Source organism: Salvelinus alpinus, chromosome 1 (assembly GCF_045679555.1).
Source record: "Salvelinus alpinus chromosome 1, SLU_Salpinus.1, whole genome shotgun sequence".
In the NCBI taxonomy this organism is placed as follows: Eukaryota; Metazoa; Chordata; class Actinopteri; order Salmoniformes; family Salmonidae; genus Salvelinus; species Salvelinus alpinus.
Window position 1 is genome coordinate 4,329,087 of NC_092086.1, and position 13,118 is coordinate 4,342,204.

General features: G+C 45.3%; 1 protein-coding gene and 1 long non-coding RNA gene across 2 annotated transcripts in view; both read left to right on the forward strand.

Moving 5' to 3' along the window:
* The window catches only part of LOC139569188 (uncharacterized), a 318,710-nt gene that overhangs the window by 21,379 nt on the left and 284,213 nt on the right, over positions 1-13,118 (forward strand). The window lies entirely within an intron of this gene.
* LOC139569156 (acyl carrier protein, mitochondrial-like) lies at positions 143-6,131 on the forward strand. The gene is made up of 5 exons (XM_071390958.1): positions 143-433; positions 1,204-1,326; positions 4,404-4,491; positions 4,827-4,947; positions 5,946-6,131. Exons 1-4 carry the CDS (start codon positions 263-265, stop codon positions 4,916-4,918), a joined length of 474 nt encoding a protein of 157 aa, XP_071247059.1. The 5' UTR covers positions 143-262; the 3' UTR covers positions 4,919-4,947; positions 5,946-6,131.

Consider the following 13,118-nt stretch of genomic DNA (forward strand, 5'->3'; position numbering starts at 1 on the left):
CCAGTCACCATTTTTACATAATTCCAATTTAATGAAATAAGAAAACATACGGGAAAGCATTATAATGACGTTATAGTGAATAAAGAAAAACACAATCATATTAAATATCGGCGTTATTTTTTATAATAACCAGTGCGCCTGCGCACATTTGACCTCCTTTTTCCTTTGACTTTGTGGCTGTGCTATCTAGTGGAAACGCCCCTTGTCGTCCAAACGCGTGTCTTGCTTTGCACCCTGGGATTGATCCGTATTTTCATCAACTATGGCGTCCCGTGTCCTAGCGCAGTGTGTCCGCCAGCTAACCCGGCCTTCTGCGAGGCTCTCGTCGGGTAACATTGCAGTGAGAGCCGCAGCTGGCCCGGTCCTATTCAACCCCCGACCGTTCTCCTTCATTGCCAGCAGTCAACGGACCCGGTGGGTCGAACAAACGCGGGTTAGTCTTGAATAACATTGAGACACCTTTTTGTCGCTGCTGTGGCCTAGCAGTGCTGGATCGCACATTGACCTACCAGTGCCTTTCCAACTAAATCCGTAACTAATGATAGCTTGCTAGCCGGTTTCTGTGCTAACTAGCTTGCTATCCGGTCACTTTGCACGCCAAGCTCCCAAAACCGGGGACAAAATGGGTCAATTGCTAATTCAACGAAACTGTCTCTGAAAAGTGCATAGTTTGAATACTGCATGAATTTACGTTACAAAACAACCCGACTGTGTCTCATGCGTTAGCCTAGCGAAGTTAACAGCTAGCTAAGCTAATTTATCGTGTAATCGTTTGATACTTGGCTAACTTAGTTGAGTACAATTTGAATTATACTTTATGTTCAAACTATTCATCTGTGGTACAATCAAGTACTGTACTGTTAGCCTAGCTTTACTAGCGAGCTTAGTACGTTTTATATAGTTTGTACTAGCTAGATGACAGTCGATTTGACACATTTTAATTGAATCTAAAGCAAATGTGTTATCTATTATCAATACCTGGGGTTGTTGTGACAGGATGACGCATGCATGACTTGTGCACTAAATACAATGCGGTAGACATCTGTAACATTAGCTAGCTAGCTATTATCTAGGCTTGGACTAAACTGCTTGATTGGTCAAATGGGTGCAGAAGTGATGTCAGTCAAGCTGGCATCGACAAGTGAATGACCTCTGAACCCATCCTTCCTTCCTTTCCTTTCCTGTCCTTCTTCTTCTCTCCAGATCTCTAGCTCAGTGGGAGTGTTGTGTAGACAGTATGGAGACCTGCCTCCCCTCACCGTTGAAAGCATTAAAGAACGAGTCATGTACGTCCTCAAACTCTACGACAAGATCAACCCAGAGAAGGTAAGGACAGACCCGAAGCACCATGGCTCGTTTTGAGAGTAAGAATTACTGGCGTGTATTAGTCCAGACGGTTTACGTTTTGTAATGAAAACAAGAGAGAGTTTCTATTGGACAGATTCTCTCCTGTTTCGTTCCCATTCACCTCCTCATGGTTCTGTTTTGGTGTCGCGTGAATTTACACCCCACGTATCAAGGATCAGTTTGACGTCAACACTCCTTATCTTCGATACATTTATTCATACAATTTCCTCCTTCTAACAAGATATATAGTCCCGACACAAGTCTAAGGTTGCTACCCAAGCTGGCTGGTGGTTCGTTCGATCGGTTCGGTTGCCAGAGACACGACCCAGTCGTTCAGTCTTTGTGTTCTGTATCTATGGGACGCGACCCAGTCGTTCTGTATCTATGGACGCGACCCAGTCGTTCAGTCTTTTTGTTCTGTATCTATGGACACGACCCAGTCGTTCAGTCTTTTAGTTCTGTCTCTATGGACGCGACCCAGTCGTTGTTCTGTATCTATGGACGCGACCCAGTCGTTCAGTCTTTATGTTCTGTATCTATGGACGCGACCCAGTCGTTCAGTTTTTTAGTTCTGTCTCTATGGACGTGACCCAGTCGTTCAGTCTTTTTGTCCTGTATCTATGGGACGCGACCCAGTCGTTCAGTCTTTTTGTTCTGTATCTATGGACACGACCCAGTCGTTCAGTCTTTTAGTTCTGTCTCTATGGACGCGACCCAGTCGTTGTTCTGTATCTATGGACGCGACCCAGTCGTTCAGTCTTTATGTTCTGTATCTATGGACGCGACCCAGTCGTTCAGTCTTTTTGTTCTGTATCTATGGGACTCGACCCAGTCGTTCAGTCTTTTTGTTCTGTAACTATGGATGCGACCCAGTCGTTCAGTCTTTTTGTTCTGTATCTATGGGACGGGACCCAGTCGTTCAGTCTTTTTGTTCTGTATCTATGGGACGGGACCCAGTCGTTCAGTCTTTTTGTTCTGTATCTATGGGACGCGACCCAGTCGTTCTGTATCTATGGACGCGACCCAGTCGTTGTTCTGTATCTATGGGACAGGACCCAGTCGTTCAGTCTTTTTGTTCTGTATCTATGGGAAGCGACCCAGTCGTTCTGTATCTATGGACGCGACCCAGTCATTCAGTCTTTTTGTTCTGTATCTATGGGACGCGACCCAGTCGTTGTTCTGTATCTATGGACGTGACCCAGTCGTTCAGTCTTTTAGTTCTGTATCTATGGGACGGGACCCAGTCGTTCAGTCTTTTTGTTCTGTCTCTATGGACGTGACCCAGTCGTTCAGTCTTTTTGTTCTGTATCTATGGGACGCGACCCAGTCGTTCAGTCTTTTAGTTCTGTATCTATGGGACGCGACCCAGTCGTTCTGTATCTATGGGACGCGACCCAGTCGTTCAGTCTTTTAGTTCTGTATCTATGGGACGCGACCCAGTCGTTCTGTATCTATGGGACGGGACCCAGTCGTTCAGTCTTTTTGTTCTGTATCTATGGGAAGCGACCCAGTCGTTCAGTCTTTGTGTTCTGTATCTATGGGACGGGACCCAGTCGTTCAGTCTTTTTGTTCTGTATCTATGGGACGGGACCCAGTCATTCAGTCTTTTAGTTCTGTATCTATGGGACGCGACCCAGTCGTTCTGTATCTATGGGACGCGACCCAGTCGTTCTGTATCTATGGGACGCGACCCAGTCGTTCTGTATCTATGGGACGCGACCCAGTCGTTCTGTATCTATGGGACGCAACCCAGTCGTTCTGTATCTATGGGACGCGACCCAGTCGTTCATTCTAAATGTTCCATTGCCAGACTGGCTGGCAACGTTCTTAACCCTTGCTAGATAGCTAGATAGCTAGCCAACTACGGCTAATTTACAATCACGTCAAAAAGTTTAGCCAGAATAACAGCAAAGTAGCTGTATTTGCATTTGTTTAAGCTGTTTTCTAGTGACGTTTATTTGGATAAATCCATAACAATGAGCTAATGAGGTTGCGATTTCACCTGGTATAGAAAATGTGTTCGCTCGTCAGGACACTGTTGTTCAGAGGAGCTAGCCAACAACACAGCCAGCAGCACAGCCGGCAACACAATCACTTCAAACTAGCCCATCGAATCTACCTCATCCCCATACTGTATTTATTTATTTATCTGGCTCCTTTGCATCCCAGTATCTCAACTTGCACATTCATCCTCTGTAGATCCTACCACCAGTGTTTTAATTGTAATGATTTCACCACTACGGCCTATTTATTGCCTTACCTCCCTTATCTTACCTCATTTGCACACACAGTGTATAGATTTTTCTACTGTATTATTGTATTGTTTGTTTATGTGTAACTCTGTGTTGTTGTTTGTGTCGCACTGCTTTGCTTTATCTTGGCCAGGTCGCAGTTGTAAATGAGAAGTTGTTCTCAACTTGCCTACCTGGTTAAATAAAGGGGATAATGATAAACTTATGCTAATTAATACATATTTTACCTGGTTAAATAAAGGTGGAATAAATAAAAACTGAATCTGGGAAAAATGCAAACTAGCTACACTTCCTTTCTTCAATTCACATTTCTTTGTTTATATCCATAAAAATGACGACGGCTGATTCATGATTTCGATTGGCTGAGAAACGCTGCCTGTCTCGTCCCGAGTCTTCGACACGTTCATTACTATTGGACAGCTGGAGATTGAATTTAAATGTTGCAAATGTCGAAGAGACAGACAACACGGTTTATACAAATCTCCGCTGTTGAAAACGAAATGTTAGTCTATAAAAGAAATGTGCGTTAATGTCTAGATGCTTTTTATATTGGAGATTTTATAAATTGCCTGGCTGGGCTGATGAGACAGTGGATTGCAGCAGTCAGATGGAACAGCGTATATAGACATTTTTAACGTCATAGATTAGACCCACCCGTTGTGTGTGTATAAATACAAAAGTATGTTGACGCCCATGATTTTGGACACGTAGGTGTTCACATACTTTTGGTCATGTAGAGTAGGACTGCAGATCTAGGATGTTCCCCGTCTGTTCTGACCTCCTCTGATCTATCTGTATCCTCAGCTGGCGACGTCCTCCCACTTCCTGAAGGACCTGGGGTTAGACAGCTTGGACCAGGTAGAGATTATCATGGCCATGGAGGATGAGTTTGGTGAGTCTGTCTCTCCCCGTCTCTGTGTTTGACTGTCGGTCTGTCTCTCCCGTCTCTCTTTGTCTCTGTATCTGTCGGTCTGTTTCACCATGTCTCCGTCCCTCCATGTCTCTGTCTCCGTCCCTCCATGTCTCTGTCTCCCTCCCCGTCTCTGTCTCCGTCCCCGTCTCTCCATGTCTCTCCCTCCCCGTCTCTCCATATCTCTCTCCCTCCCCGTCTCTTCCTCCCCGTCTCTCCATATCTCTGTCTCCCTCCCCGTCTCTCCATATCTGTCTCCCTCCACGTCTCTGTCTTCCTGCTGGTCTGATGTGTGTTAACGTGTGTTCCTGCTGCAGGGTTTGAGATCCCGGATGTGGAGGCGGAGAAGCTGATGTGTCCTCAGGATATCGTCCAGTACATCGCTGACAAGAAGGACGTGTATGAATAAGAAGGAACCAGGAATTACTGACACACTCAGTGAGTGTCCACGCCGACTTCCCCCACGGCGTTGAAAAGGGTGTAACGCTCTCTCACCATTTAATTTTTTTTATTTAAACAACTAATAAAAGCGTTGTGTTTTGGCCTTCATCAGAACAATTTCATTAGTCTCCAATGACGTGTGTGTGTGTATAAACCCTGGATGTGTGTGTGTATAAACCCTGGATGTGTGTGTGTGTGTGTCTGTCTGTCTCTCTGTGTGTGTATAAACCCTGTGTGTGTGTGTGTGTGTGTGTGTATATATAAACCCTGGATTGCTGATGTTTTGTCCATGGAGAGACTTCGAAGCCTCCGATTCGTCAATATTGCCACTCCTCAGAAAAAGCAGTCCCGCGTAGAAATAAATGGAATTCTACAGTATTTTAATTTAAACGTTTCTGTATTTCTGGTGTTTTTGTTGTTGTGAGGACAGTAACATTAGTACTTTCCCTCCCCCAAAAATTATACAGTAAGGAAAATATTTTTGATTTGTTTAGCGGATGTAAAAGCTGTAATACAATAAACGTGGCAAAATGTTGGGGACATTAGTAAATTCATTTCTATAACGTCCAAAGTATGGGGGGGGGTGCCAAGATGGGGGCCCGGTGGCTTCAACACAGCGCCCCCTAGAGGTGGTGGCAGGGGGGTGCGGGCCTCAGTTGCCCCCTAGAGGGGGTCCTGAGTGAAACAGTTTGAGAAGCTCCTGCTCTAGTGTGTGTAGAAATCAATTAGTCTCCCGTGTCATTACCGTTTCAGCAGGAAATCAATCCAACACAGATGTACGCAGTGATGTACTTTTTAAAGGGACATTTCCCAGAAATCCTGTTGACTGTAAACGCTGTAGATGTCGGCTGGAGCAGAAATGACCTGCTACAGTCCCTGGCAGTATATCTCCGTTGTTTCAATCCCTGCTTTTCTTGTGTTCACTAGTTTAAAAACATTTAATTAAATGAAGCTGTGTTTACTGAGGTGGAACTTCCTGTTTCTGCTCCTCACAGGAAGTCCTGACGGGCTGGGCTGGACAGCGTCTCCCCCCCCACCACTTCATCAGTCCCGCTTCTCTTCCTCCGTTCTGTCTGTGGCTTCAGATGCCTTTTGTCTTGTTGTTCCACTGTATTTAATGAAAATGTGTATTTTCCTCCTGAGTTTGGGAGGTGAAAAATAAACATGACTTTATGGTTGGACTCTTGTTGTATAGCTCCACCTTGTGGTTCAGGGAGTTCCCTCACTAAACCCCAACCAAAATAAACCTGCATGTTTTCCCAACGAGTCGTAGTGGGGTTAAACCCACACACCATATTATGTAACCTAATAAACCACACCATATTATGTAACCTAATAAACCTGCATGTTTTCCCAACGAGTCGTAGTGGGGTTAAACCCACACACCATATTATGTAACCTAATAAACCACACCATATTATGTAACCTAATAAACCTGCATGTTTTCCCAACGAGTCGTAGTGGGGTTAAAACCACACACCATATTATGTAACCTAATAAACCCACACACCATATTATGTAACCTAATAAACCCACACACCATATTATGTACCCTAATAAACCACACACCATATTATGTACCCTAATAAACCACACACCATATTATGTAACCTAATAAACCTGCATGTTTTCCCAACGAGTCGTAGTGGGGTTAAAACCACACACCATATTATGTAACCTAATAAACCCACACACCATATTATGTAACCTAATAAACCCACACACCATATTATGTAACCTAATAAACCTGCATGTTTTCCCAACGAGTCGTAGTGGGGTTAAAACCACACACCATATTATGTAACCTAATAAACCCACACACCATATTATGTAACCTAATAAACCCACACACCATATTATGTACCCTAATAAACCACACCATATTATGTAACCTAATAAACCTGCATGTTTTCCCAACGAGTCGTAGTGGGGTTAAAACCACACACCATATTATGTAACCTAATAAACCCACACACCATATTATGTAACCTAATAAACCACACCATATTATGTAACCTAATAAACCACACACCATATTATGTACCCTAATAAACCACACACCATATTATGTAACCTAATAAACCACACACCATATTATGTACCCTAATAAACCACACCATATTATGTAACCTAATAAACCTGCATGTTTACCCAACGAGTCGCAGTGCCAGACAAAAGTGTGTAGGGCTCTATTTGGGACAGGCCACACAAAAGTGTGTAGGGCTCTATTTGGGACCGGCCACACAAAAGTGTGTAGTGTGTAGGGCTCTATTTGGGACCGGCCACACAAAAGTGTGTAGTGTGTAGGGCTCTATTTGGGACCGGCCACACAAAAGTGTGTAGTGTGTAGGGCTCTATTTGGGACAGGCCACACAAAAGTGTGTAGTGTGTAGGGCTCTATTTGGGACAGGCCACACAAAAGTGTGTAGTGTGTAGGGCTCTATTTGGGACAGGCCACACAAAAGTGTGTAGTGTGTAGGGCTCTATTTGGGACCGGCCACACAAAAGTGTGTAGTGTGTAGGGCTCTATTTGGGACAGGCCACACAAAAGTGTGTAGTGTGTAGGGCTCTATTTGGGACAGGCCACACAAAAGTGTGTAGTGTGTAGGGCTCTATTTGGGACAGGCCACACAAAAGTGTGTAGTGTGTAGGGCTCTATTTGGGACAGGCCACACAAAAGTGTGTAGTGTGTAGGGCTCTATTTGGGACAGGCCACACAAAAGTGTGTAGTGTGTAGGGCTCTATTTGGGACCGGCCACACAAAAGTGTGTAGTGTGTAGGGCTCTATTTGGGACCGGCCACACAAAAGTGTGTAGTGTGTAGGGCTCTATTTGGGACCGGCCACACAAAAGTGTGTAGTGTGTAGGGCTCTATTTGGGACAGGCCACACAAAAGTGTGTAGTGTGTAGGGCTCTATTTGGGACAGGATAATAAACTCAGAGAAATGAACAGACAACAGACAACATCCGTTAAATCACTGTTAGTCTTTTATTGAGGGTTGTACCCGAGTTATACAGCTTTGTGTTTCCGACACCACGGCCAGAAGGTTTACAAACAGTTATCAATACGGTCTGTCGGTGGGTCGGTGGGTCGGCCCTGGAAGACTCAGGCCTGGCCGTCCACCAACCACCCAATAACACGACACCTTCAGTACACATTCTCTTAACAGCACTAAAATAATCAAAAATAAAACATCAACCAAGAAGAGAAAAAAAAAATATCATTATTATGAGATAAAAACAATGACAACAGAACAACAGCGTGGTCGTCGTGGTGACGACGATGACGGTGGGAGGAGACATGGGATGACGGTGGGAGGAGCAGGCTGGAGTTTCTACCTTGGTTTAAACGTTACATCAGGCCTCTGTGTCACCAAATAAGGATTGTCCTTCAAAAAGTGCAGTTCCCCCCCCCCCCCCCACCAAGAAGACGAGATAATACGAAGACCCTGAAAACCCACCTCGCCCCCCCCCCCCCCCGTCAGGAAGACACAACGCCAAAACACCCTCCCTGTAACTTTTAAAGACAAGTCTTTATTATTAGTAATATTATAGACATTGGTTTTTTGTTTTCTCTGTACATCGTTTCAATCAGCCTGACAAAGCAATGTGCATATTAGGTTTACAGGTCAGGAGAATATTCAACTCTGCATCTCGAGGTCTGAGGCTTCTAGCTGATAGAACTCTCAGTGATAGAACGTCTCTAGAAAAGTAAAGGTGAGGATTCTAGAATTCTCAGTGATAGAACGTCTCTATAAAAGTAAAGGAGAGGATTCTAGAATTCTCAGTGATAGAACGTCTCTAGAAAAGTAAAGGAGAGGATTCTAGAATTCTCAGTGATAGAACGTCTCTAGAAAAGTAAAGGAGAGGATTCTAGAATTCTCAGTGATAGAACGTCTCTATAAAAGTAAAGGAGAGAATTCTAGCTGATAGAATTCTAGAACTCTCAGTGATAGAACGTCTCTATAAAAGTAAAGGAGAGAATTCTAGAACTCTCAGTGATAGAACGTCTCTATAGAAGGAGGAGGATTCTAGAACTCTCAGTGATAGAACGTCTCTATAAAAGTAAAGGAGAGAATTCTAGAACTCTCAGTGATAGAACGTCTCTATAGAAGGAGGAGGATTCTAGAACTCTCAGTGATAGAACGTCTCTATAAAAGTAAAGGAGGATGATTCTAGAACTCTCAGTGATAGAACGTCTCTATTAAAAGCAGCAGTAAATCTGTGGTTCCACCAGTCCTCGTCTGTGTCCCAACAGAAACCAGTGGAAAAAGGGGACTTTGTAAAATCACACCTCCTGCCTACAGCTGTGCCCTGTGGCTGGTTGGCTGGCTAGTAGGTAGAAAAGGTGATGGCACGCGTGTTTTTAGGAATACTGCGACCCCTGGCGGTACTGTGGCACCGTAGTCCCTACCAGGGGCCTTCGCCGTCTAGGAGTCCCTGGTCATAAGTAGGGCACTAGCATAGGAGACAGGAGTCTGGGACACTGCTCAGGTCTCCACTGTGGACTGGGCTTTAGATATAAACACACCGACCACAAATGGACATGGAAGGCTGGATAATACCATTGCATAGTCTCTTTGAGCACCCTACTCCCCCCATTTCCCTCCCTCTTTACCCTCCCCTGATACCCTCCTTAAATCCCCCGTTAGCCTCCCCCCCATTTACCCTCCCTAAGCCTCCCCCCCATTTACCCTCCCTAATCCTCCCCCGTTACCCTCCCTAATCCTCCCTCGTTACCCTCCCTAATCCTCCCCCGTTACCCTCCCTAATCCTCCCCCGTTACCCTCCCTAATCCTCCCTCGTTACCCTCCCTCGATACCCTCCCTAACCCCCTCGTTACCCTCCCTAACCCCCTCGTTACCCTCCCTAATCCTCCCCCGTTACCCCTCTAACTCCCAGGTCTTTGTGCTGTGCTGATATATATAATAAGACTAAAGCTTTTCAGGGTCATCATCAATGTAAAAGACAATAAGACACGTGATTCCTCCCCAGTTCAGTCAAGTCCAACTAAAAGCCATAGAGCCCCATTGTTAACCAGCGGCGGGAAGGAGACGTGTTAATACACAGCCGTGTCTCTTAGACAGGAGACTAATGATCACAGGATAATACGTCTGAAACACAAGAGAAGCGAGGAGTCCAGGGCTCCGTGGCGACCAGGCAGCTATAGGGGGATTGTACATTGCTCATAGTTTTAAAACTTTCTTTCTTAAAAATTCCTCAACTTCCTTTTGCAAAAAAAATAAATAAAAAAAAAAAAAAAGATTTCAAGCATAAACGTTGTCCAGCTTTTCCCACCGACAACAACATCGTCCCTTTCCCTCCTCTCTTCTTCCTTGGTTTGGCATGACAGTGGTAGTAATGACGAGGAACAAAACATGTTACTACACTGGGTTGAGTTAAACAGAGAGGGGGGGGGGGGGGGGGTGCCGCGTCACGTGGGTGCCGCGTCACGTCTCTCCAAGACAGACGGCTTTGTCCCTCGTCTAACCATCCCCCTCCAACAACACCTGGCGACGACTGATCAGATGCCTTTGGTTACCTGGTCCTGCACAGACACTGGCCCCTTCTCCCTAATGGTTTAAGGTTAGGATGTAGGGAGGAGAGACCATCCTAGATCTGTGTTAAGGGGAGACTTGTACCCACAGCATGGTTTTCCCTGAACAGCCTTGAAGAACCAGGCTAAGAGCCAATCGGAACCCTTTTCCTAAGTCAGGCTAAGAGCCAATCGGAACCCTTTTCCTGAGTCAGGCTAAGAGCCAATCGGAACCCCTTTCCTGAGTCAGGCTAAGAACCAATCGGAACCCCTTTCCTGAGTCAGGCTAAGAGCCAATCGGAACCCTGAGTCAGGCTAAGAGCCAATCGGAATCCTTTCCTGAGTCAGGCTAAGAGCCAATCGGAACCCTCTGAGTCAGGCTGAGTGGCGGGCCTCTGAAACAACAGCAACTAGCTAGCAGCACCATGCTACCCTGACAGGTAGTCAGCTCATCCCACGTGACAGTGCCCTCTGCTGGGCTAGATGAGCAGAGAAACACCCCTCATACCACCACACTACCAGCCTGTCTACCCTGTCAGAGCACTACACACACTAACATACACACACCCAACACACCACAGCCCAAAAGCCAAAAGACAGCCTCCTAGTCTGCAGAGAGACAGCCAGCCTCCTAGTCTGCAGAGAGACAGCCAGCCTCCTAGTCTGCAGAGAGACAGACAGCCTCCTAGTCTGCAGAGAGACAGACAGCCTCCTAGTCTGCAGAGAGACAGACAGCCTCCTAGTCTGCAGAGAGACAGACAGCCTCCTAGTCTGCAGAGAGACAGACAGCCTCCTAGTCTGCAGAGAGACAGACAGCCTCCTCTCTTTCCATCTTTAAATAATCCAAGTGCAAATCCAAAAGTTCCTCAGTTCAGCGTCTCAATAAAGTTATTATTCACACCTCAGTTCAGCGTCTCAATAAAGTTAATATTCACACCAAAACAAAAACCTGGTTTCCGATGTTTCATGCAACAGTTTGTTAAAACCAAAAAAAAGTGAGATAAGCAACAAACAAAAAAAGTGGAATTAAGTAAACAAATATTGTTATTGTTGTTGATTGAATGATATATTTGGTAGAGCGGTGGTTTAACTAACATGGTTGAATACTGGCACAGCACTTGCAGGTCATAACAAGAGTAATACTCAAAAAGGGGTGTCTTGTATTGTACGCTAATGCTTTTAAGTTGTTCAATACAGTCAAGGAACGTCACGTCAAAAAAAAACACACAACTAGCAACTTCTACTAGTCAAATAAAACCTACTGGAGAGAAACAAAGATCCTAAATAAAAAAAATGTAAAGTAAAGAAATGAAGGTCCGTGGCTTCGCCGAACGCTGACATCTCTCCCCTGTTTTTAAGCTCTCGCACATTATGCATCGTCATAACTAAAACAATCAATATTGTAAATAGTGGGTAGATCTACGTACGTTATTCAAATGTGTTGTGTTCACGACCACCGATAGGTTACATTCACCCTCCCCAGCCCCCCCCACCAGCCCCCCCCCCAGCGATGACAGAGAGAGCGCCATCTAGAGAGATACGAAGAAGGCCAAAACACCCCCCCCCCCCCGATTCACCAGGACAGATTCTAAAATGGCTGCCTGCTCCCGACACCAGCAGTAGTGCACTATGGGGATTAAAAAGGGGAGTCATTAGAGAGCCACACAGCATCAGGTGAGGATCCGACAGGTAAAGACTACAGTCTACCTGTAAAAGACATTTACAATCATTCTCTGTTGTAAACAGACAGGGGTTAAAAAACCTCTGGACTTGGCTGTAATCTTCTCTTCAGGACAGACAAGTAACAAGGCAATGAAATGTGGACGACTTTTTACACCGTTCAAAATATTAAATCAAACAACAAAAAACACACAAAAAAAACACGATTATTATTGTTTTTTTTTGTTTACAGATTTTTTTTCTTCTTGACCACCATCTGTGGCAATGAGAGAGATTGAAACAAGGTCATATATATATATATATATATATATATAGATCATCATCACATTATTCACTTCTGGAAACATTAAAACATTTTTTGACGTTGTGACACGGACAGAACTAGCCAGCCCCCCCCCCCCCCTCCATGTCTGTAGTCCTTGTGACTGGCTACAATATGCATAGATACAGGGATCAGTCCCACTGACGTCACACACACACACACACACACTGGGGAGGACAGTGGCGCGGAGGAGGACGAGGAGGACGAGGAGGAAGCACATTGATCTCTCTACCTTTCCTTAAAAAGACAGCGTTTATTTGGACAAGCAGTGTGTAGTGAAACCGCGGAGCTCTTCCACATTAAAGAGGGTATTTTGGCAGAGAACAAACTAACTAACTCACTCAACTAGAAGACGTCTCAGTGCTAGAAGATGGGATGACGATCCTACGAGGAGAGGATCTGGGGGGGGGGAGGAACTGGCTCCATTTCCTGAGAACCATTGCTGGTTATGAAGCAGGCGAGAGAAACAGGTCTAACCAGTACCACACCAGATCTACAGTCAGGACACTGGCCGACCCCCACACCAGATCTACAGTCAGGACACTGACCGACCCCCACACCAGATCTACTGACCGACCCCCACACCAGATCTACTGACCGACCCCCACACCAGATCTACAGTCAGGACACT

Coding starts and splice junctions, on each gene's coding strand:
- LOC139569156 (XM_071390958.1), top strand. CDS start 263: ATGGCGTCCCGTGTCCTAGCGCAGTGTGTCCGCCAGCTAACCCGGCCT. Junction 434..1,203: donor GGTGGGTCGAACAAACGCGG/GTTAGTCTTGAA, acceptor TCTTCTCTCCAG/ATCTCTAGCTCAGTGGGAGT. Junction 1,327..4,403: donor ACAAGATCAACCCAGAGAAG/GTAAGGACAGAC, acceptor CTGTATCCTCAG/CTGGCGACGTCCTCCCACTT.